This window comes from Apostichopus japonicus, chromosome 5 (assembly GCF_037975245.1).
Source record: "Apostichopus japonicus isolate 1M-3 chromosome 5, ASM3797524v1, whole genome shotgun sequence".
Lineage (NCBI taxonomy): Eukaryota > Metazoa > Echinodermata > Holothuroidea > Aspidochirotida > Stichopodidae > Apostichopus > Apostichopus japonicus.
Window position 1 is genome coordinate 16,223,962 of NC_092565.1, and position 24,510 is coordinate 16,248,471.

The 24,510-nt window shown below is 37.9% G+C and overlaps 2 protein-coding genes across 3 annotated transcripts in view; one reads left to right on the plus strand and one right to left on the minus strand.

The window, feature by feature from the left end:
- LOC139967843 (uncharacterized) overlaps window positions 1–24,510 on the plus strand; it is a 55,617-nt gene that overhangs the window by 17,774 nt on the left and 13,333 nt on the right. The window lies entirely within an intron of this gene.
- On the minus strand, window positions 5,443–17,627 carry LOC139967842 (uncharacterized). Of its 2 annotated transcripts, none has more exons than XM_071971971.1 (12): window positions 17,301–17,627; window positions 15,887–16,029; window positions 15,395–15,511; window positions 14,061–14,210; window positions 12,906–13,569; window positions 12,438–12,679; window positions 11,853–12,028; window positions 10,850–11,583; window positions 10,170–10,241; window positions 9,421–9,434; window positions 6,727–6,837; window positions 5,443–5,580 (listed from the first exon to the last, which is right to left on the minus strand). In XM_071971971.1, exons 1-11 carry the CDS (start codon window positions 17,485–17,487, stop codon window positions 6,805–6,807), a joined length of 2,532 nt encoding a protein of 843 aa, XP_071828072.1. In that variant the 5' UTR covers window positions 17,488–17,627; the 3' UTR covers window positions 5,443–5,580; window positions 6,727–6,804. The 2 variants fall into 2 exon arrangements, with proteins under 2 accessions (XP_071828072.1, XP_071828071.1); XM_071971970.1 differs by having other exon boundaries at window positions 5,445–5,583.

Sequence of the window (24,510 nt, forward strand, 5' to 3'; positions counted from 1 at the left end):
TGGTGTACATATATCATTTAAAAACTGCAAGTACTGTGTCAAACCAATATATCTATCTACATATCAAGTAGCAGGTCTCAAAGGTTATTACATAGAGTCAACTAACCTCTAGGACCTGGTGGTGTACATATATCATTTAAAAACTGCAAGTACTGTTTCAAACCAATATATCTATCTACATATCAAGTAGCAGGTCTCAAAGGTTATTACATAGAGTCAACTAACCTCCAGGACCTGCTTGTGTACATATATCATTTAAAAACTGCAAGTACTGTGTCAAACCAATATATCTATCTACATATCAAGTAGCAGGTTTCAAAGGTTATTACATAGAGTCAACTAACCTCCAGGACCTGGTGGTGTACATATATCATTTAAAAACTGCGAGTACTGTTTCAAACCAATATATCTATCTTCATATCAAGTAGCAGGTCTCAAAGGTTATTACATAGAGTCAACTAACCTCTAGGACCTGGTGGTGTACATATATCATTTAAAAACTGCGAGTACTGTTTCAAACCAATATATCTATCTACATATCAAGTAGCAGGTCTCAAAGGTTATTACATAGAGTCTACTAACCTCTAGGACCTGGTGGTGTACATATATCATTTAAAAACTGCAAGTACTGTTTCAAACCAATATATCTATCTTCATATCAAGTAGCAGGTCTCAAAGGTTATTACATAGAGTCAACTAACCTCTAGGACCTGGTGGTGTACATATATCATTTAAAAACTGCGAGTACTGTTTCAAACCAATATATCTATCTTCATATCAAGTAGCAGGTCTCAAAGGTTATTACATAGAGTCAACTAACCTCCAGGACCTGGTGGTGTACATATATCATTTAAAAACTGCAAGTACTGTTTCAAACCAATATATCTATCTACATATCAAGTAGCAGGTCTCAAAGGTTATTACATAGAGTCAACTAACCTCTAGGACCTGCTTGTGTACATATATCATTTAAAAACTGCAAGTACTGTGTCAAACCAATATATCTATCTACATATCAAGTAGCAGGTCTCAAAGGTTATTACATAGAGTCAACTAACCTCCAGGACCTGGTGGTGTACATATATCATTTAAAAACTGCAAGTACTGTTTCAAACCAATATATCTATCTTCATATCAAGTAGCAGGTCTCAAAGCTTATTACACAGTGTCAACTAACCTCCAGGACCTGGTGGTGTACATATATCATTTAAAAACTGCAAGTACTGTTTCAAACCAATATATCTATCTTCATCTCAAGTAGCAGGTCTCAAAGGTTATTACATAGAGTCTACTAACCTCTAGGACCTGCTTGTGTACATATATCATTTAAAAACTGCAAGTACTGTGTCAAACCAATATATCTATCTACATATCAAGTAGCAGGTCTCAAAGGTTATTACACAGAGTCAACTAACCTCCAGGACCTGGTGGTGTACATATATAACTGCAAGTACTGTTTCAAACCAATACATCTATCTTCATATCAAGTAGCAGGTCTCAAAGGTTATTACATAGAGTCAACTAACCTCCAGGACCTGGTGGTGTACATTTAAAAACTGCAAGTACTGTTTCAAACCAATATATCTATCTTCATATCAAGTAGCAGGTCTCAAAGGTTATTACATAGAGTCAACTAACCTCCAGGACCTGGTGGTGTACATTTAAAAACTGCAAGTACTGTTTCAAACCAATATATCTATCTTCATATCAAGTAGCAGGTCTCAAAGGTTATTACACAGAGTCAACTAACCTCCAGGACCTGGTGGTGTACATATATCATTTAAAAACTGCAAGTACTGTTTCAAACCAATATATCTATCTTCATCTCAAGTAGCAGGTCTCACAAGTTATTACATAGACCTAGTTGGGTTCACATTTCACATTTACAAGCTGCAAGTACTGCTTTAAACGTTTATATATCTATCTTTGGAAATTTCTGTTAGTAGGTTTTATTTTAAATTAAGCTAAACTGTGAATGAATGCACGCAGTTGATATTGTTGGGCAGTTCAGTGTGTGACATCTCCTAGCTGCAATTAACTGACTGAGAATGTGTTGTGGACATTGGCATAGCCAGGAATTTTTCAGTGGGTGGCACTGGAACATTTCAATGGGGGCATCATGTAGATCAATGATAATTTTGTTAGAAATTCAAAATCTTAGTGGGGGGGACGACAAGGTTCTTTGGGGGGGGCTGTTGCCACCAGGCCCCCCGTGTCTACGCCAATGGTTGTGGGTGCCTATTTCTGGTGTTATTGAAAACATGACCTGACAACATTTGAATTAAATTGTCATCCTTGAATATTATTTTCTGAGAAAATACAGCATTCACTGAGCTGATACTTCATTCGATTTTATAGTCATTAAGCACCCTTCCTTGGATTGTTAGCACTTTTGTTACTTCAACAAAATACAAATGCAGATGTACTGTACCTTTATATAGCTTTTAATAACCCATTGCCTGACACAACAGACAAATATATTTTGGCACTTTCTTTGTGATGTTGGCACACAGGTAGTGTACCCATCTATCACAATTGTCACATTGCATCCACATAATCTTCTTTTGTGATGGCGCTGATGAAATGTCACAGTATGGCAGGTCACAAAGCAGGTCTTTGCCTTTCTTAGCATGGTGAATCAGCCGTGCCAAAGCAAACTCTCTGAATTTTTTGACGTGGCACTGACGTAGAATACACGGAGTCAACTTGTGGAGTAACTGCTCAGCAAACTGAAAATATATAAAGGAACAAATATGAGTACATGTATATCCTACTTTGTTTAAAGAACTACGTGGTGATCTTGACCTCCACATGCTTAAAGAAGAAGATGGAATCTACCCCAACAAATCTGCATAGAAATCTTATCCTGCCGATTTTGACAAATCAGCAGCAAGAACCTCACTTTGCGAGTTTGTACAATTTTTAACCCCCCAAAAAACTGATCATAACCTCTAGTTTTATTCTAATAGGTACACTGTTAATATATTTACCATCAGCACAAATACTCCACAACTGTTGCCATCAGTCTGATGAGAGACCGTGTAGTTGTGATATGACCAGCCAGTTGGTGTCTCATTTAATACCTTTGCTCTGGAGTTGGTGTACTTTCTGTAAAATGATTGCAAGTGATAAAAATCAAATGATTTGACTACCCTTTATCTTACTAGGTAAGTATTAACCCCAACCAAATGCCATTGTCATCTTCTGGAAATCGAGGTAATGTTTCATTTTCTCCAGGAATAACCCTTTGAATGACAGTCAGGGAAAAAGGTTCCTAAAGTATTTTAACAACAATTGAAAATGTTGGTTATAAAACGCCATTCCTTTTGTCTATTTGACTGTTTGTTGGCACCTGAAAAACTGAGGAATCAGACTATATAATGAAATTGCAAGTTCATTGTGAATAGACCTCCTAAGGTATATTTATTTATGAATGTAGATTTTATTTGGCCCAAAGTGTTACGATAATATTTACATCCAATGTTGATGATACTCTGTTGCTGTTGAGGCGTAGCCTGGCAATGAATTCAGCATGCCTACAGTCATGGACTTCGTGTTTGCTGCAAGTAGAGTCCAGTGGTTTTCATTCACACATGTAGGAACCAAGATCCAGGTGTACTTTGCAAATGCAACCTTAAAAAACAAAACAAAATATTTAATTAATGAATGGTAGTCTGTTGTGTCATTCAATGACAATGTAAGCAAAAAGATGCCTTAAAGACAATTCTAACTGTTTCACTGCACAACGCATACTTTGAATTACCCATTTGGCAATGCCCAATCATTTTCCATTTTCCTGAAGTGACAGCACACAAGATAGGGCCATACAGCATTGATTTGATTTGGGCAAAAAAGCCAAATAAGATTCCAAAACCCCTTACTATTTTGGTCAGAGGGGGGGAGGGGGGGGGCAGAAGTCCATGGTATATCACTCTGCACAGCAAGGGTCTATAATATGCGAGCAGATTTGCCAATTATTATGCCAAAAGACTTCTTCTACATATGTGTTATGCTTTACGTTGTGAATCATGTTACCAAAAATAAGCTGTTTCATGTAAAGTCATGTTTCTTAGAATGATCACCACATACTATTTTAAATAACGTGCATACAAAATGACCACTTGCATGTTCACATCACACTCACGATGAGCTATACATGCAGCATTTTGAAAGTTTTTAAATCCAATATCAGGTTTCTACTCTATGCCTGTTAGTTTGTATTAAAAATGTTTGGCACCCAAATTGACAAATCAACAGCTTAGTCCATATTTTGGATTAAAATGATGTCATGTCGACTCAGTTTGGCAGGTGCGCGGGGTCACATAAATTTGCATGTTTAGATATATCAGACGTTGGACTGGAGACAGCGAAGGCTCCATTGGACAATAAGGGGTTTTGTTCAATACTTGTTTTGGACAACTTCATACCCTTGGGAACAGCCATTGACTGTAGTTGTTTCTCTGCCACAGTGAAGTGATGAAACATGGAAGGATGAACACATGGTGGCGCCACTTTGAATTCACGTGTAGAGAAAGTAGATGTAAGTATGCATGTATCACCTGCATAATAAAAACCAAAGAAGAATAAAGTGCTAGATTTGATTCTACATGTACTTGTACATAAAAACATTCATGTGCTTCAGAGTTAACAATCCAAGGCATTTTGTTATCTTCTTCAAACAATCCCCACTATAAAAATAAAGCAAGTGGAAACTTGCATATTGTTGTATTGTTCCTCATCTTCATTTCTTTGTTTATACTCAACTTTTTTTTGCAACATCTCTCATTGGTTTTGTACACATTTTCTCGTCAGGGTCAGCCTAGATAGATTTCTGTCCTCAATTATTTGAAGAGGCTCTGGATGTGTGTCCTCAATATACACCATAAACACGCACAGACACACGGACCGAATACACTATTGCAATATCCCCCGTCATGGCTAAAGCCAGGGAGATAACATGGATAGGGTGGCAACTACCGAAGGAAGAAATGCTTCCCAAAGTGTGTCTCGTTTTGAACATATCATTTACCTTATCATTCAGCCAAGCTTGTCCTTTGAGAGTATCCAGGTCCTGCTGCTTCAAGGATGTGTTGCCAACTGTTAAGGCACTTGGTGTTTTTGTGCTGCTGGTTGCTGTCATCTGGGTGAAGGAAATTCCAGCATTCTCCAAAAAGTCTTGCCTTGGCACTTGCTGGAGTGTTGACAACAAACTCAAAACATCAACACCAGTGATAAAACCAAATGTTATCATTGATGCGGTGACCTCGCATACATCACCTGTCTCGGTTGTGAGTTTGGGTTTGAAGTTCTTCTTCATATGAGAAGCTACAACCTCCTTGATTCTCCCAAAAGCATGCTCCTTTGTCATCTCTGAACACAGAGAAGAGACCGGATCAGATGCAGCAATTCTTATCGACCGTCTTGACATAGGTGTTGTGGCCAATACGTTGCAGTCTTCAGTGGCTCTGCAAACATCAAGAACTCTGCTTGGGCAACTGACGAGATCATCCAAAAACCTTTGCAGAGGGGATTTTTGGCATGACGTGGCTGCTGGTTGTGCCTTTCTTTTCACACCTCTCTCTGCTAAAAATGGGAATGTAACACAGTATGAACATTAACCTTGAATTTCTACCATTAGACAACACATACCTGCTACATCAAAGATTTTTCAGCATAATCATTTCTAAGTTGATCTTAATTAGAGTTGTGAATTGGAACAGGGTACCTGAGTCAGTGCCCCAAAGCTGATGTCAGGAGTTAATTTCAAATTATTGGTCTGGGAATCTTAGCAAACTCAGACGATGAAAGGAAAGCTTGCAAGGGGCATTTTCTACAAAAATACTATTCACATTTATGAACCTTACAAATGTTGCAGGTTTGGCTAAGGCCATAGAGCTTACATACTTGCTATAAAGATGCACAGATGTGGTACAGAATTATCGTGCAGACTTTTATCAATAAATCAACAGCACCTTGGGGATTTGAATGTTAGGGTTGGGTTCTTTACAGGGTACATTCGTTTTCCTAGTTCTGGATATTTCCTAGTTCTGCATAGCTTCAAATAAAAACCTAGCTCTTTAACATTAGTCTCCATTAATTTTTTCTGAAGATGTGCATTTTGTAAAGAAAAATGTAAGCTCTCTGATACACAAAATTTTTACGATAAAATACTCAGAAGAAGGATTTTGGCCAGATTTCTGATTCGCACTTAGCATATGTTTAGGCCGCTGTTGGAAAATTGCGGGAGCTGCGAATTTACAAACAAAATTCTACTCAGTATATCACTTGTACCATGTGGTTTCAAATATTTTGTTCATTCACTAGTCACATAAACTCTTCCATCGAACGCTAGTTGAATCAACGTAAGTTCCGGATAGCGCATGCACTTACAACCTAACTACAAACACGTTAATCAATTTTGTGTGATGTATTTTGTGCTGGGTCAAAGACTTTCAGTCCGTGCAGAGTTTGTCCTGAAGCTAGCATTGCATCGCTTGCTTGGTATATATACATCTCAATTGGCTGTACAAGAGTTAATAAAAACAAAGATCTCACATGCGCAATTGATTTTAAAAGTTTGGGAAAAACCTTGTCATAAGAAGTAGCCACCCACCCCCCCCACCCCCCACCAAAAAACAGGGCAACCACCACCATCCTTTGCATGAAGCTTGACACACTGTAACATATTCATTTTCCTTTGAAAGTACATTAATACCGACTTCATACCTGAAGTGCTTGTGCCAGGATGACAGACCGACTTCTGCTTCAAACATGGCTTCACAGTCTCCATTGCTGGAGCACTATTCATATTCTCCGGAGCCATTGCTGTCGCACTTCCTGTGTGATTTGTGTGATACATTTGTCATTAATATTAATTTCCATGCTGGCACAGGCAATACATGTCAGCTTGAGCATGATTTTTCTGGCTTAGCATGATGAGTCTGGCGTAGCACAATTTTATGAACACAAATTCTCTGGTAATTATTAAGCAGCACCTCAAAATTACCAACTAAAAAAAAAACTTTAATAAATCAGAATGACGAAAATGTCATAAAAATTCAAATTAGATGTAAACAAAATAGTTTAAGTTGCCATTATGACACTCGTAAGAACAGGAAATGCTAAACCCTAACTGGCCATGACCATGACCAAGCACTACAGGGTGGTCCCAAAAACTTAACAACTTTTCAGAAGCAGATTTCTTGAGGTAGGGGAACCATGATCTAATTGTTTTAAGATTTCCTAACCTATAGCATTTTTGTTGTATATTGTGTAAACAGCGCTACAATAATGTCATGATGTCTACAAGACTGCCATTGACTAGTTCAAATTAATTTGCTACCACTTTCTGTTAATGGCTGCAATTCTTAAATTGGGCCTTATTTTCACATATACTGGACCAAAATCTTGCAGTTTTAAGAATTTCAACATGTCTCTCCATTATTGAGATATATGCCTCTGAAAAAGAACCGTTTTTGAACCACCATGCATAAAGGAAAAAAGTGATTCAAATCTGACTAGGTAATAGCTGCAGATGCCAAGCGTAAAGTAATATTTTACCTCCAACTCCTCTGGCATTGTCACAGTTTATTGGCGCTTGAAAATGTCAGTGAAGGTAGGGTTAGGGAACGTCTTATAAGTCGGAACATTCACGTTCCATTTGAAAATCTCCACAAGAGAATTTCGCTAATTCCGTTCTTTTGTCACTTGTTCCCAGCATTTAGTGTTCCGAATGGAACAACTCATGTTCCTGTTTGGAATCCACTCCTGCTGTTCTCACGGGAACACTTTGCTCTGATGTGTTATGAATGATTAGTTCTTAAAGTGGGTTTTTCTTATGGGAGAGAGGGAGCGGGGGCTTTTTCACCTTTTTTTTTCTTATTTCTTCATTAATTTCAGGACAATCTGAAAACTTAACCCCCCCCCAAAAAAAAAAACAAAAGCATGTATGAGGAATACACATAGGCAGGTATGGAGAGCAAAGCTAAAGATGTGCATTGCGAACAGGTTTCTCAAAATTTCAGCGAAAGCAATGTTGTTAGAAAGGAGATGCTGCGTTTTTGAAAAATGACGATTCTGAAGAGAATGCAGCTTGTTCCAGGCCAGTACAGTTGATATTGCAACATGAACTGGACAGGAACATATGCTGTTCCCATAAAAGAAAATAAGATAGAATAATGTGGCTGAGAGCACTACAAAGCAGGGTGAATATATGTTAATGAAAGGTCCAGCACCGAAACTATGGCACACATATTAACGCTAACCCATTCAGGGAGTTTTGGTTGGCAGCCCTATCTAGAAAAAATAAGAGATTTGTTACTGTCAATATGATACTGTAACTACGATACACAGCGGAGGTATTATCTCATAATTGGGCTTATTGGGTGTTTATGCCCATACTCTTATAGACTACATATCAAATTCAGGTAGTCTTCTTAACTACACTGAGTTGCACTTTTATGCATCTGGCAGGGTTAGCGTTAGTGGAAACACCATCAGTGAATACAGCAGAATGGAAACATGAATGTGCAATGTTGAATACCAAATAAGTCACGGAAGGAGCAACTAAAATGTATGTTACTGAACCCACACCAACAGTTGGATACACAGTTCTAGATAGAGAACCAAAGAACCGCTTCCTTTCCCTTATTCCATCCAACATAAAAGGCATGTCTAAAGTGTAGTGATATTTGATCTTACGTTCGCCCATGTTCAAATAAGTGTCTTTGTTAACCCAGGGAGTTGTTCCATAACAACTCCCTGGTTAACCAAGGCGGAGTCAATTTGTACCTTCTGATGGAAACATAAACCCCATCACAAATCATGCTATGTACATGTACAAGCAATATAATACACCAGAGGAAGCGAAGCAAAACATGGAATAATATTAAAGGGAATATACAAGATTTGAAAACATTAAGACAAGGTCACCATTGTGAAAAGTCACCGCTGTAAAATCGTTGCACCTGGTGTGCTGCCATTTTGAAGAAAAGTGATATTTTTGTATAAATTTCCAATGCAGGTTGGCCGACCGACATTGTGAAAAACTGACTTTTTGTCAACTTACTTCCCCCAATTTATCCTACCACAATTCTAAGTTCGCAGTTTGTTTGCAATCGATTACACACCTATAGTGAATTAAAGCCATTTAGACTGGTTCCCTGACCTTACAATTCCCTGATGTCTATAAATTGCTGTTTCGTCAGACAACAACAGCTTGATTGTTTTTCTTTGTTTATCCAGCATCTATGAACACAAAACTCAAATCATCAGTTCAACAATATTTGCTATAGAATACTAACCCCTAAATCCATCCATTTAAAAAACATACACCAAAAGCAAATGTTGTATATTCCCTTTAAAGTGTAAACACAGGAAAATAGTGGAGACTAGTGAAAACCGGTAGCTTTTATAACAAACCTGTGCTTGTTTGCCTGTGTGGTTGTGAAGATAAAAGTAAAAATAACATAGTTATAACAAGTACTGAAAAATATATGAAATTCATTGTTTCCTGCTATAATTAAGGATATGGCGTCTTTATACAAAGCAACACAGACAAAGATGAGAGTGCTGTATGTCTAGAGCGGCTTAAAAACGTGATATCCCACATCACAACGTTCGACAATCTCTTGCACACACAAAGATAAATGGTTGTCACTTGCTTTGCCAGAAATAAACAAAATAACTTCAAGTGTAATCTTTGATATCTGTAGGCATTCTCACACGCAATGAACGCAGAGTATATGAGGTTTATTCATATGGCACGCATTGAATCTGCACAGCTTTTATCATCTCGACACAAAGTAATTTCAGACTACTAGAAATGAAATTGCAAAATCCAATCACACGATATAACCAATACAATTGAAAGAAAAGTCTTTTGTTTTCTCAGTTCTTCTTGACAGCGCCATCCTTCCTGTCAAAGCTAAACTTCCTAACAGATGTAACATAATTAACATCTGCTGTACACATTGTACACAGATGCCAAGAGACAGCATTATTTTATATAGAGAAATTTACTCCACATCACTTACACTGTGGACTGTTTTCAAAAAATTTGACCTCCCAAAGCTTATAAACAATACAATAAATAACAATTTATTTGAGTATAAAAGAAGAATACTGCACATTATTTGATCATTAATTTACTAATTGTTAGTGAAACTCACCATTCTTTTGTTTTTTCTTCTTTCTGAGAGGAAGGTCCTTGAACACTTTGCCTGTTTGAGCATGTCTGCGAACTATTAAAAATGGAAACAGAACAGTGATACATGTACATCTAATCTCTCAACAAGACAATCAGTATGGGTGATATACAGTGGGCGAAAAGGGTGACTTAACATTACAGAAACCATGGATTTCCTGTTATATTAAATGTGATCAATTGCAAGACAAACATTATCATCAAAACACAAAAAAGGAATATATAAGGGCGAAGTAAGAAAAAAAATCATGTTTCTCGTCCCCACCCCCTTCACTTTTTGGAGACTGCCTGAATTTCATTTATCATTTGTAGTTTTGAAAAATTCATTAAAAAAATCACCAAAATAGTCAACAAATTCATCGGAAAATAAATTGTAGACCAATACAAGTCTAAATGACCTGTAAATATGTTCAGTTCTCTTATCCAACTTATCTTTCATTTTTAAGTGTCTTTGAACAGTGGAAACACCAACTGTTGCAGGAAATTTTAAAATGGTGGCCATCTTGAATCAATAAAAAATAAAAAGCCCTGCTTCCTCCTTATTTTCAAAAACCTGCACGAGTAACACGTTTTTTTTCCCCGCCTGAATACCTATTAAATCAGCCGGGATAACAATATATCAATGCACATAATGCAAGTACTTGCCTTTGCCTCTTGTTAACTTGCTAATTCCAAATGGAATTTTGCCCAATGACTTCACAGTGGCGTCAGGGTTCAACACTGGCAGCTCATTTGAACTAGGCACAGATCTGTAGAGCATATTGGATATGCGCACAAGTTCCTGCTTGGCATTGGACAAGATGTCAACAGGAACGTCAAGGTAGGAAATACTACGGATTTTGTCAACCTCTTCCCTGATCGCAGATGCTAATGAACTCCTGCTTGGTTCACTCTTGACATTTTCTTCACCTATTTCACTTTGTGGAGGTTCTGGGCTGTTGGAAGAGCCTACTTCCATGCCTTCGTTGGGATTGTCTCCTTCCATCTTCAAGTTGGACCCTCCGAAACACACTTCATCCAAAGTGAAGAGGGGATTTTCCCGGTAATGCTCTGGGAGGTCATTCCAGCTGCAGCTAGGATGGTGCAGGACAACTGCAAGTAAGTGCTTGCAAGGCCAGTGGGTGTGCAGCCAGTCATAGCACTGGCACGAAGGGATTGACTCATCATTTCCCAGTGTGACTTCATACTCCTTATTGTGCTCAGAGAAGCTGCACACTTTGAAGCTATTGCCGGCCCTCTGGATTCTACAATCCTCTGCACTGGACAATCTCTTGACACAGTGAAGGATGAACTCTTTCGGCCTGTTTTGGAGAAATCTTGGAATTGAAGCATTATAGGATCTGTACACTGAGGTTGCCTTCAGGTTGCATTCTATGTACCTGTAATTTAAACAAAAACAACAGAGAAACGATGGACAATGAAGGTTGATATAACAAATTATACATATGGTTTTAAAATACAACAACAAAGCAGAATGTTTCTGTGTCCCAATTGCAATAAACCTAGTCATGCTATCAGTCTGAACCGGTAAATTTTACTCACAACCTAAACTTTTTTCAGGAAAATTTGACAACGTACTGATTAAAAAAAAACAAATACCGCTTTTAAAAAGTAAAAATACTGTCCTATAATCTCCTTTAGCGATTACCTTCTATGCATTTCTGGTAGAAATTTCTTGATTACTGTTGTCAGCATTCCTGTCAGGGTCCTGTCTGTGAATCTGGACAGGAACTCATACTTCAGTGTACGATTCTGGCGTTCAATGCCATTATTCGTGTTGATCTTCATGTTAAAACGATCTTGCCTGTAAATCCATGCCCACTTCTGCAATTATAGGTAAAAGAAATCAAAAGAAGGGTTATGACTCATAACTGGGTACCAAATTACCTGACCACTGGTTCTGGAACTGGTTCTGGACTTTTGCATCAGGTACCCATAACCAATTTAACAAATCACTTGGTAAGTTCTAAGACTGTAAAAAGGAAAGGTTTTCAATGTCAATGGTAGAATTTCAAAAATGAAAACCAGGCTACTGGAAAAGCAAAATGGATTTCACATTAAGTTTGCACATTGCCAACACTCTGCCACCAGATACATTATTGGTACTTCATACAAGCACTTTTAGGACTGCAGAACTCCTATAGCATTCTATTGTGTCAGAAACCTGCAGGTTTACAATCTGAGAAATCGATTTTTGTGACATCTAAACAACTGTTTCACATTTAAGTAGTACCTGAGCATTCTTCAGCCAAGTATTATGTATCCACTCCCTGAAGGTCTTGTTGTCTCTCCAATATGAGCTGATGTGGAGTTTAGCAAGAGCTGCATCGTATGATTCTTGTGTTGTAGCCTGTGCAATCCTTCGCAGCAGTAGCAAAATATCGTCACTAGCTCCGAGGAGGCCGTGCTTTGAGGCTCTCAGCCATCTTATCCATGCTTGCTCCCGATGGAAATCACAAAGAATCACCTTACAGTCTAGACACCAAGAGAAAATGAAAAAGCCAATCTTGCCATTATTTTGTGGTTATAGAAAGATGCATTTGCATGCTTTGTCCAACTCTGTTGACATTTTAGCCTTGAGTGTGTTTTGGAGTGTAAAAAAGAACTTAAACTGTTCATGTCAATTACTTCACAATCTTAATTGCTGGAAAGTTTTAAATGCACTAAAAAAAGAATGTGGCTTTGTAATATGAACATGTACCTGGAAATGTATTTTCTAGAGCATTAATCTCTGCTTCACAGTTATCCACCATGAAGTACGATGGAGACCATCCCGGATTCCACTCACGAATAATGTTGAGGGCAGTGACTATGGTGTTGCTGTCTTCAAACTGACTGGCAAAAACAGCAACTACAGCATAATCTGTGTTAGTCTTTACACAGATGAAGAATAGTGGCACAGCATATTTGGTAGTGCGGTACGTTGCATCCAGCAAACATAACTCTCCTCCATATCTACTCAGGAGGTGCCTCTGCCACTGTGATTGAAACACCAACAGTGACCCAGATCTCTGAGCACTACTGGCCTCATCAGCAATCTTGTCTTCTAAGACAGGAGCAAAATGGAAGCGGTGTTCAGGACTTTCTTGCCTCCACTCCTCAATGCTTCCAAGAAGGTTCTCCTGGTCATACTTCGACTTCAGAGATTTTAAACGTGTCGAGTAGATCATGTTGCTGATGTCCCGTTGGGTGGGGAAAAACCTCCTGTTGTTCCATGATGGACACTTCTCCTCGGCAAAAAGCTCCTTCCTGACGTAAGTTTCAAGGAGGGACTTAATGAGAGCAGAGGACTGAAATCCCTCCATGACATACTCCTGAACCTTGCATGTTATGCGAGGATCAATTGGCATTGACAGCTCTTCAATCTGAAAATCAAGAGTAAATAGTCATGTATACAAATATGCAGTGGAAATGTGGGTAGGCCTATACGATAATTGCATGTACTGAAAATTTTCAAAATGTCATTTTCTACATTACGCAAGTGCATTTTAAATGGAAAAGTGGATTTAAATAAGACAAGTATCTGAAGTTATAGTTTTGGATAAAGATTGTTACATACATGCACAGGAATTGTATACATGACAAATATTTTGAGCAGTATCCAAATTTACGTTCAATTCTTTGGAAGATTCCAAAAATTGAAGAGGCATGGGACTCTGTCCACCCAGGAAGGGTTTCCCCCGAAGCTTGCTGAGCTTCTACTTCAGGGACTGTCAGTGAGGGCCCCTGATTATTCCCCCTGATTATTAATCTGTGATTATGTAAGTCGAATACAGCCTGGGCAGATTCATTAAAGAATTGGTTAAAAAAAAAATAAAACAGAAATGGTGCCCGAAGACCCATGTCAAGATCTTACTATGTCTTGGGTGTGAAAGCTGTGTTCGCTGTCGGCGGGCAACTTCACAAATATTCTCCGCCGACAGTTGATGGTGCATTCTTCCACTCCAAGGCTGGTTTTAATTTCCTTGGAAATTTGCTCTCTCTTCCATTTAGAAAGTCCAGTTATCTGTGAGGACAAAACCACATTATAAATTAAGAAGTAGCTTCCAAAAAATATTTCTGTCCCACATGCTCATTGTCAACTCACCACCGACATAAATGGGGAAGTCCTAAATGTTGGACAATGCTCTTGCCACAGAAGAGTTGTTTTACTTGGCCAATTTTTTTGCGAGCTATTGAATGGAATATTCAATCATAACAATGTATATTTTACACCTGTGTTGTTTTCCTTTGCAGCATGCCAACTTGTCCACAAAACGTGGTAAAAACATTTTTTTATTAATTAAAAACATTTTTTAAGGATTCTCAAAAAAAAAGGGGTGTCCTGTTAACTAAGGAGCACAGGCCCCCTTTTTTTTTCTTTTTTTGACAAGAAGCTGTATTACTACAGTTGAGTCTCTTTAATACAAACTTCAGACCTAGCCAAATTGTTTGTTACATCAGAGTTTTGTATTAAGCGGAACATCAGTCTCATTCATAGTGCAAATAAATGCAAAGTTGGTATAAGGTTTTACGTTTGTTATAACCAGAATTTTGTAGTAACAGATTTTATACTAACATGATTCGACATTACATTTTCAAGTTCAAAGCAAAATAATCAGAAATTGCTCAATTTCAAACGATTTTTCAACCATATACTCCACAGTTTGTCAACCACCCCCCCTGGCGGGATCTATAGTGCTGCATGTCTCCTTGTATGCGCATTATAGAGAAGATTTTTTTTTTATTGTTAGGGAAATTTTGACTGAGTTATGGGGATTTTCTGCTGTACCCATAATGTATTCAGGTCCCCTTATTAAAAATTGGACAACACCTATGTAGTCCCTACAGTTACGGAGCAGGGAAGTGTGGAGTTGGGTCATAAAAAGGATGCTACCTACCTATTCTGACATCCCTACCCTATTTTATGGGAAAAGTGAAGGAAAAAAAACGGCCAAAAACCACAATCGTACACACAAAAAATCCTTACCTACCAACCCACCCAATTTGCCTGTGTCATGCCAGCAATTTCAAACCATCACTATGGCAGGCATATGACAAACAGGAATGGGTAAACCATCATAGCAAGAATTTTTGAATAATTGGTATTAGACTGTAACTGCAGTGATAACCTTGTACGAAATGGACGAGTAACATTCTACCTTTAATTAAGAACAACTTTAAGTAAACTTTTTAACAAAAGAACTGTACCTCAAAGTCAGGGAACAGGATGACCTCCTTTGCAACAATGGTGGCGGGGCAGTTGATTTTCTTCATGGGCTGCAAGCGCATCCTTTTTTTTTTGTAATTGTGATCGGATGCATCCACCTTATAAAGAGATGTTGAAGGAAGCTACATTAATTTTACAAGTCCTAATACATACATCTCTGCACATTTCATTCACTGATAAAGGTTTTCTATATCAAAAGAAATTTTCTAAAGAAATGTAGGCTACTGAATAATGGACAGTATAAAATATTTTGATGTTTCATGCAGGACTGTGTGTATAAATTGCATCCAAAGAATTCATTTTTCGTAAGTGTATTGTTGCATTGGTGAAAAACGTAATTGGCTTTTTAATGGCATTTGTACTAAGAGAGGGGTCAGACTGTATTTCATCGAGTCCAAACTTCAAAAGACCTCACAAGAACATTTTTGGTTATTGTGGTAATTGTACATAGTTTTAGTTGATTGGCATACAACCTTGTTCTTCGCCTTCTCTTTCTTTGCAGCATTCCTGTCTGGTCCATGATGGCACTCATACCGAACAGCTTTCAACACAATATAGGGATGCCCAGTAAACATCTCATCACCCCACTGTAATCGGTGGTGTTGTGGGTTGACCTCTGAAGGAGTTGAAAACAATGTTTTAATTTTTTCAATTAATTTAATCAAAATGTCAAATGAAGGGTGGACACGCAATGCAAAGAATATCAAAGGTCATTCTGTGTCATTTAAGCATGAGCATGTAACAAGTTTTTGAGACATGGTAAAAACAATAGCACTGCGTGCACAAAGAACTGCAATGGTAGATGGACTTTGAGAACTGTACAATGATGAAATCATACTTTAATTTACATGAAAGTTAAATGAATTGCAACAAATTCAAGTTCAAGTGATGGTTGGTGCATGCATGCATGCATGCATATGCCACATTTGTTCATATGAAGTTCACAAGTTTTGCAAAACCAATGATCACCCACAAATCAAACATTGCACTGGATTATTTTCTTAAAAATGTAGCCTATATCAGGAAATGTCATGGACATTATGGAGTAGCCTAGCCCTAGGTCTATGCTGCCTAAATGTATGTACAGATGCATCAATATGATCAATTTACATTGTGTTCCTTCCTCCATGGTCTAAACAAAAGGTCTAAACCACAATATGGAGTGGATGACCTGATAATTGCACAAGAACCACCTTAACAGGGGCGTCGGCAGCTATTTGGGATTGGTACGGCAGATCAGAGTGTGGCCATCTATCATTATTATGGGGGGGATGCTTGGTAGGTGAAACTACGCTACGCGCCACCATGGTTGGCGCGTAGCGTCTTGTAGAAATTTTGAAAAAATGCCTCCCAGATTGCAGGAAATGGCACTTCCCGAGCTTGAAAACAAGACCCCTGCCATGCCAAAGTAGTCACATTTAGCCTACTTGCTTGTTTCATTTTGGTTCTTTATTTGTTGCCATTTTTTTTTCGGGGGGGTCCTACTTTATTTATTTATTTTTTTGCGCCGTGAATATTGGTCCGGCGTTCGCTGGACTTGCCGCACCGGCTCCGATGCCCCTGCTTAATCAATCAGGGGAGATCAGATAAGACAATTGCTACTGCTAGGGCCTGCATCAACATGATCAATTTACATTGTATTCCTTCCTCCATGATCTAAACATAAGGTCTAAACCACAATATGGAGGGAAAGGATGACCTGATAAGGACACAAGAACCACCTTATCCAATCAATCAGGGGAGATCAGATAAGCTAATTGCTAGGGCCTGCAGCAACATGATCAAGTTACATCGTGTTCCTTCCTCCATGGTCTAAACATAAGGTCTAAACCACAATATGGAGTATAGGATGACCTGATAAGGACACAACAACCACGGTAAACTCACCTGTATGCCCAAAGTTTACCGAAGTTTTCACTGCGATAAAGTGCGTCTTTGTGCCAACTTCGAATGCACATTTTAAATCCTCGAATTTTTCCCTATTTAGCACAAAGCCAAAGTGATCATCTTTACGTTCAGAATAAAATTCACGCCAATCGCACTGCGAACGTTCACCACCCTCGATGCCGGCCATGATGTGCGCTTGATAAATATGCAACGCAACAATGACGTAATTCGGGAACCTAGAGCGCCGAGCACAGTTGCACCCGAAGCCGAGTTCCGAGGGCACTCGAATTGGTTCGACCCGCTGTAGGGGTTAGTATTTAGTGGCTTCCTTATTTTGCAGCCACTCGTCTATGGCAAGCCATGTGGGACAAACACTGCATAATTTATCCGCGTATTAATTTAAAAATTTACGCGTATTAATTCGTATTAATTTGAACATATACGCGTATATATTATTAGCCAATCATAAGGTTTAAATATGTCCGCGTAATAGTTCGAATATAAACACGTATTAATTGGAATACATCTATTCGAATTTATCATATATATCCTAATATGTATTCGAATATATACACGTATTAATTCAAATGTATACAAGTATTAAATCATGCTGTTGTCTGGATCAAGTACGTTTGGCCTGGGTGTACTTCAATAGTATATACTCATTTATTAAACTGACGAGGCTGCTTTGTGATAACTCTCGAAACTCGTTGAAAGTCGTTGAAACTCGTGAAAGCTATAAGACATGCCCGTTATTGTCTGATTTAATACGCGTATATATTCGAATTAATACGCGTATATAATATTCGTATTAATACTAGGATATATTATGCGGCGGTGTTTGTCCCATATGGCTTGCCATACTCGTCAAGGCTTTGAAAGACCTTATATTGCAGGGTGGCTTGCCATACTCGTGAAGGCTTTGAAAGACATTATTTTGCAGTGTACGTGTCGGCAGAAATGTTGATCACAGCCTCATATAGGGAAAAATGCTGCTGAATCCTATCGATGCTTATTGACATAACTTTTCATGAGAAAGATGGGAGAAGAACGCAGTTCTTGTGTTTGTTAGATTTTTCAACAGATCCGTAATGGGGTCATATGACCTCATTTGTGTAAAGAAAATAGATTTGAAATTTTAAGATTTTAAAACCCCTTTGGTGTTCATAGTCGGTAAAAGATATTTACTCTAATTTGTCGGTGGCCCTGTGATAACGTGACTTTGTCCGGGTTTTTCCTCCCCCCCCCCCATTTTTTATTTTTCATATTTAAAGGTATAGTATTTGATACTTAAATTGGTATTGGTCATCCCGTAACTATATAGGTTGACTTCATGGATTTGGTTGGATCCCCTCTAGACATACATACCCTTTAAAAACACCAAAACATTCAAAAGGGATCAATTTCAGTCTGTTAAGGTCTACATTTAAGTCTTCAGGGTAAATGGTACACATGTTGCACGTGATGTTCATGATATCCTAGTGAACTTACTAATATTAGAACATATCGATGTAAACGTATAGCGTATATAGGTAGGCTTATATATATGTGTATATACGTGTGTGTATGTGTGGTTGTGTGTGTATGTGTGAGCATGTCTATAGGGGCCTCACAACTGGTGACGTGGGATAAAAAAATTCTTGTCACCAGTTGTCGAACAATAGAGAACAATAGCCATCGGTTGTCCAGACAAAGGGTTAGAATAAAGGGAAATGTCATTGATCGTATAGCTGATACAATAGAAAACAAGAAAACAAGTTTGGGCGGTGTGACTGTGTATATGTGTGTACTTATATGTAGGTCCCTATTAGTATATATATTGTACTGATGCCTGCAACTGTCTGTCCTTCTCTGTGACTGGAGAACGTTTTTTCCCCTCTTCATTTTATCTTGTTTCTATACAATGTATCTGTATATTAACCCCTTAATTAAAATAAAACAAACCTGGTAGAGTTTAGTGACACGTCAAAATACCCAAAACAATACAAACCTCTTCTTATGGCTGGGAAAGCGGCCTTAATTCAACGCGCTAGGTTACATTTCGGAGGCTATAAGACTATTTAATAATTAATTTAAGGTTTCATAAGTTTTACGCAGTCAACTCAATGACATATATTAGTTCCATATGTCACGTTAGCCGTACGGTAAGCCTCACTAGCTAAATTGAAAATTTCATAACAATGTTGATAGAATTAATTTTACTCATTTTTGTTTATATCTCTTCTTATATGAGCTATCCTCTAAATTAATTGATTATTAAAAATTAATTCTGGTTCATTATCTTTTGCCATCTAAACCATTTGAAAAATAACGACCATGTAGTAGGCCTATCTCACTTTATAGCCCTATAGTATTGAAATAATTTCGTTTCATTACAACTTTTATAATATTTTTTATACAGGTAATAGAAACAGCATGATATCATAATGTGCTATGGTGTTGTACAAAGCTATATACAAATTTGATCGACTGAAAATTTCCCTTTTCTTTAACCTGTACAATTTCGGGAGAACATGAAAAGCCCCTCGAACCAATTTGTGCGTGTTCGGCCTTCAATAAAACCAAATGCTGTATCAGTCAATTGAATCGTACCTCTATTTTTCTGTTTACTCTCTAACTGAATGAAATTTCATTGATACATTTGTGAAGGGGTGAAATTCACGATGATTTGTAATCAATATACAACTAGACATTTTACGTATATAGTCTAATATTCCTCAATTATTAAACGATTTACACTTTTTCATATTAAATGATTATCTTAAGAGCATACCAGTCATATGCCTTTCAAGTTAAAAAAACAAAAATAAACAAAAGACAAATTAAACCAAACCAAATCAAAAAGAAAAAAAAGAAGAAAAAAAGTATTTCTCAAACGATTTTAACGCAATGGCTTCGGAAAACTTTCAAGAAAAACTCATCTTTACATAAAGATATATACTTTCCCAAGGGCTTTTTATACATATAGCCTACCTGTACCTACAAATACGAACGTATAGAATAGTACACTGGGATATTACAACATGTATAGACTACTCAATTGTGAATACAAGAACGTTTGGGGAAATAGATTGTATTTTTTCTTCCAGTGTGAACAGCTTTTCTGTTTCATATATTTGTCACTCTACGGAAATGCTTTTCCGACTGAGAAACACATCACTGGTCTTTGTTGACCAAATCTTTTGGCTTAAGACAAAAAAAATGTATATTTTTTTTTTGGTTCTAACGACACTCCGTTATTGTACTTTATACATTTTTTTTAACCATATATATATTTTTTCTCAATAAAACCATCCCCTCTGTTATTTGACCTATCTCATTATCCAGCCGACATTGCCGCATATATAAGCCAGTAGCTGACACGTAGTGAACGCCGTAATCAATTTATATAAGGTCAAGTGTAATTCTTTGTTTTATACCTCTAAAGGATGTTTTTACAAGGATTTTAATACTTTGCCTCCCAAGTAGACAAAGATTAGTATTTATGAGATTGAATGCAAAGCAGATGGGCCATACTGTACGTTATCCAGGATTTGTTATTTTGTCTATGACTGCGTACCATGAAATTAAAGATGCATGGCAAACTTAATTTGCTTGCATCAAATTTACCTCCAGGAAGTCATGTGTGGCCTGAGTAGAAGAGTGGCCCTGCTTGCATTTAAGCGCAGAATCAAAAGTGTGATAACACATATAAAGACGTGACTGGACAGATGCGACAACACAATAAAGACGGGACTGGGCAGATCATCTGCCGCAGATGTGATAACACATATAAAGACGTGAATTGGCAGATGTGATAACACATATACAGATGTACCGTAACTGTGCAGATGCGATAACACATGCAAAGACGTGAATGGGCAGATGTGATAACACATATAAAGACGTGACTGGACAGATATGATCACACATATAAAGACGTGACTGGACAGGTGTGATAACACATATAAAGACGTGAATTGGCAGATGTGATAACACATAAAAAGACGTGACTGGGCAGGTGTGATAACACATATAAAGACGTGAATTGGCAGATGTGATAACACATGAAGACGTGACTGGGCAGGTGTGATAACACATATAAAGACGTGACTTCGCAAATGTGATAACACATATGAGCAGATGTGCAACAAAACAACATGTGCATGAAGAAAAACAATGCGCAAAAATGTTGCATACTGTAGTTGCGTGTAATGAATATGCATATATTTACCAACTATGCAAGGTCACTTATACTGTGAAAACTTAAAAGTTGACCTTATCAAAAGAATGAGTGAAATAAATTTGGAGAATCGGAGGAAGTTTAAGGGAAGGGAAGGTAGGAGTATGAACGGGGTGAGGGGGGGGGGGGTGATTATAATGAAGAACCTTCAAACACGCTGCTAAATGTAAACAAATTACAGTCTCAGCAAATTTCGTTCCTCAACAAAGCGGGAATTAATAACGAAATAAAACTGAGAAGTCATTGTCTGGTCTATTTTCTATCTGTTTTGGGAAAAGAGCTGGTTTTTGTCAAATTAGAGAGAGAGGAAGTCACAATGACTCGAGTTACAGGTAACCTTTGTGAATTACAATAGTATTATAAACACATGCGGTATCACTTACGTGGTATAATATACCTATTATGAGTTATGAAATAATTTAGTCATAGAGCATAATCATCGTCCCCATAGGGAGCATAATCGTCCCCCTAGGGAATATCTGAATATGGATTACCTGGTAATTGTTGTGTTCCAGCTCCCTGGGCTTACCATCCAAATACAGAACCAGGAAGGCAAATCTTTAAGTAACATGGTAGTGTTTAGGCCTACGTACTAACCTATTTTGAAGAGGAAAATAGACAAGTTTTCCAGACGTGCTTAGTAGAGCCAGTATTATTTTAATTATATATTATTAAGATCAACTAAACAAATATTTGAAGGATATATAAAAGTTTCTTTATTTTGCCTACTTCGATCTTCATCAATTTACCCTCACATCAGTCAGTCCTGCAGTGTACAGCGAGCGAGATAAGAAACCACGTGGTTGGATTTGACGGTACGGCGTCTGATCACAAACCTTGGCGCACCTGGTAAACTATGGCAAACTGTCATAGTACGATGACATTCTAGCTTATGTAGGTTTGTTGGTGACACTATCTGTTAAAACGATTTAATTAAAGCCTCTTGTACTCTGCAGAACAGACTTGAATCGTAAATGACTGAATGCTATTCATATTCTCTCGGCTACAGTATAATCGTAATCAGAAAAATACACGTGACGTCACCTTTTGCTCAATGATCATCATCAACCCCAGTCCCCTTTATTGAGGTCAGTGTTACCATGGCGAAGTATCAGACCTCTTGCAATAGTCTTACAAGGTTTATGTCACTGTACTATGACCGGTTAGGTCACTCGGAGTGACGTCAGTATGAATGTATTTTGATGAGCATATATTCGTGGTTCATAACAATAATATAACGTCACCTGGTTGAAATGGTGGCGCTGAATACTTCATTTGGTTGTTACGTTACGTTACGTGACATGGTTATGACACGTAATGTAGGCATTGTTGGCAGTATACTCTGATCTTGGTAAGTGTGTTGGGCTATGCATGGTGATAATTTGGGATAGGTGGTATGAATATATCACTGTGACGAATGACGTCACTTCCGCCTTATTACATGAATTGATCTCGACACAACACACTTGACGTCGGTGATAGAGGTACGTCACTCTGAGGTCAATGCAAGACTTGGTTCAACCTTGTTACAATGCTAAGTCAATTGATTCATACGTCACTCACGGTCGGTCATGTGATGTGCATACTTCCCTTGGTATTAGCATGCGCTGTGACATACAAAAAGACTTGGTTCATCACCAACAGTGACTATCAGTCGTGACTTGGTTCAGGACTGTCACGGACAATGTCAGTTACTTGCAGCAGTGGAAGAGGCCTCGCCTGGTGCATAGAGATGACTCCGGTCTGCACTGAGACCATGCTGGGCGTTTGAAAAATTGACCGGACACACGAAAATCGCATGTGCTCACTATATTAAATAAATAATGCAATAATGGCAACTATAAGCATTGAGTATCTTTTGATCGGTTTTTATACTACCAGTGAAATTAGTATTGTTAGATTTATCTAACAAGTAACCATTGCTTCGAAACAAATGTAGTGACATGGTTTTATCAACTATAAGTATATAGAAAAATTATTCTCGCGGTACCATACCCTAAGTCGACACATGGGTCCCGTATGAAGGCGCGTGTTAAGAAGAAATGTACCAAGCCGTACGGAAGGTCATTACCAGACCAATGGCCCTTTTTGATGTCGTAATATTTCATATGGTCACGCTATAGTTCTGGCTGTAGGTGTTGCTGACCCTCACCGGTAGTTCATCTTAAATCTCTATCCTCACTCTACCCAGCCTAGTCTTACCCCATCCTAGTCTTACCCAACCCAACCCTCATCCAACGTCAATGAGAGTGAGGAACACAATGGACTATACAGTCATGTAGACATATTGGTTTGATATAAACAAAACTATGAGTCACTGCTTTCTCTTTGCTTCGGAAATATCATATTCGTCAATATGCTTCACAATTAAATGGCATTTTTGGCTTCCCATGTGTTTATTTAGTACTAGGGCCACAACCACACTTTACACGGTAAAGGCCTAGCTAACACAGGAAGGAATTATTGGACTACATAATCTAATCAAGTAACCCATCAAAAAAGTCTTAATTTAGAACAAAAAACAAAACTTCTCACGGAAAATTTGAATGAGAGGGTTATCTTGTTTTTCCTCTCATACATATTGGAAATATTTGAAACCATTCGGAAATAACCTGCCAAAGACGATAACACAGAGGAAACAGGAAAGAGAAAGAACAAGAAAATATTGTCGTCCTCTATACGGTTGGAGTTCTGAATTCATTTCACGGTCAGTGGTCCTAGTATCGACAGTTGGCCATGATAAAAGACCCAATCCCGAGAGAGGACACTTTAAAGGGATATCTCGATAATAGTAAATGCCATTCCTGTGGTGATGAATACTTTGATTTCAAACTTCTATACACATGGTTGAAAATATTTTGTCTTTGAAGGTAACACATTTTGTCAGCTAAATCAATTGTTATTCTTGGAAATAGAACACAATTTGTGATGCTGTCATGACAAATGTTTCTCAAAGCTGAACTTTCTTGTCATAAAATTTTGTTGACT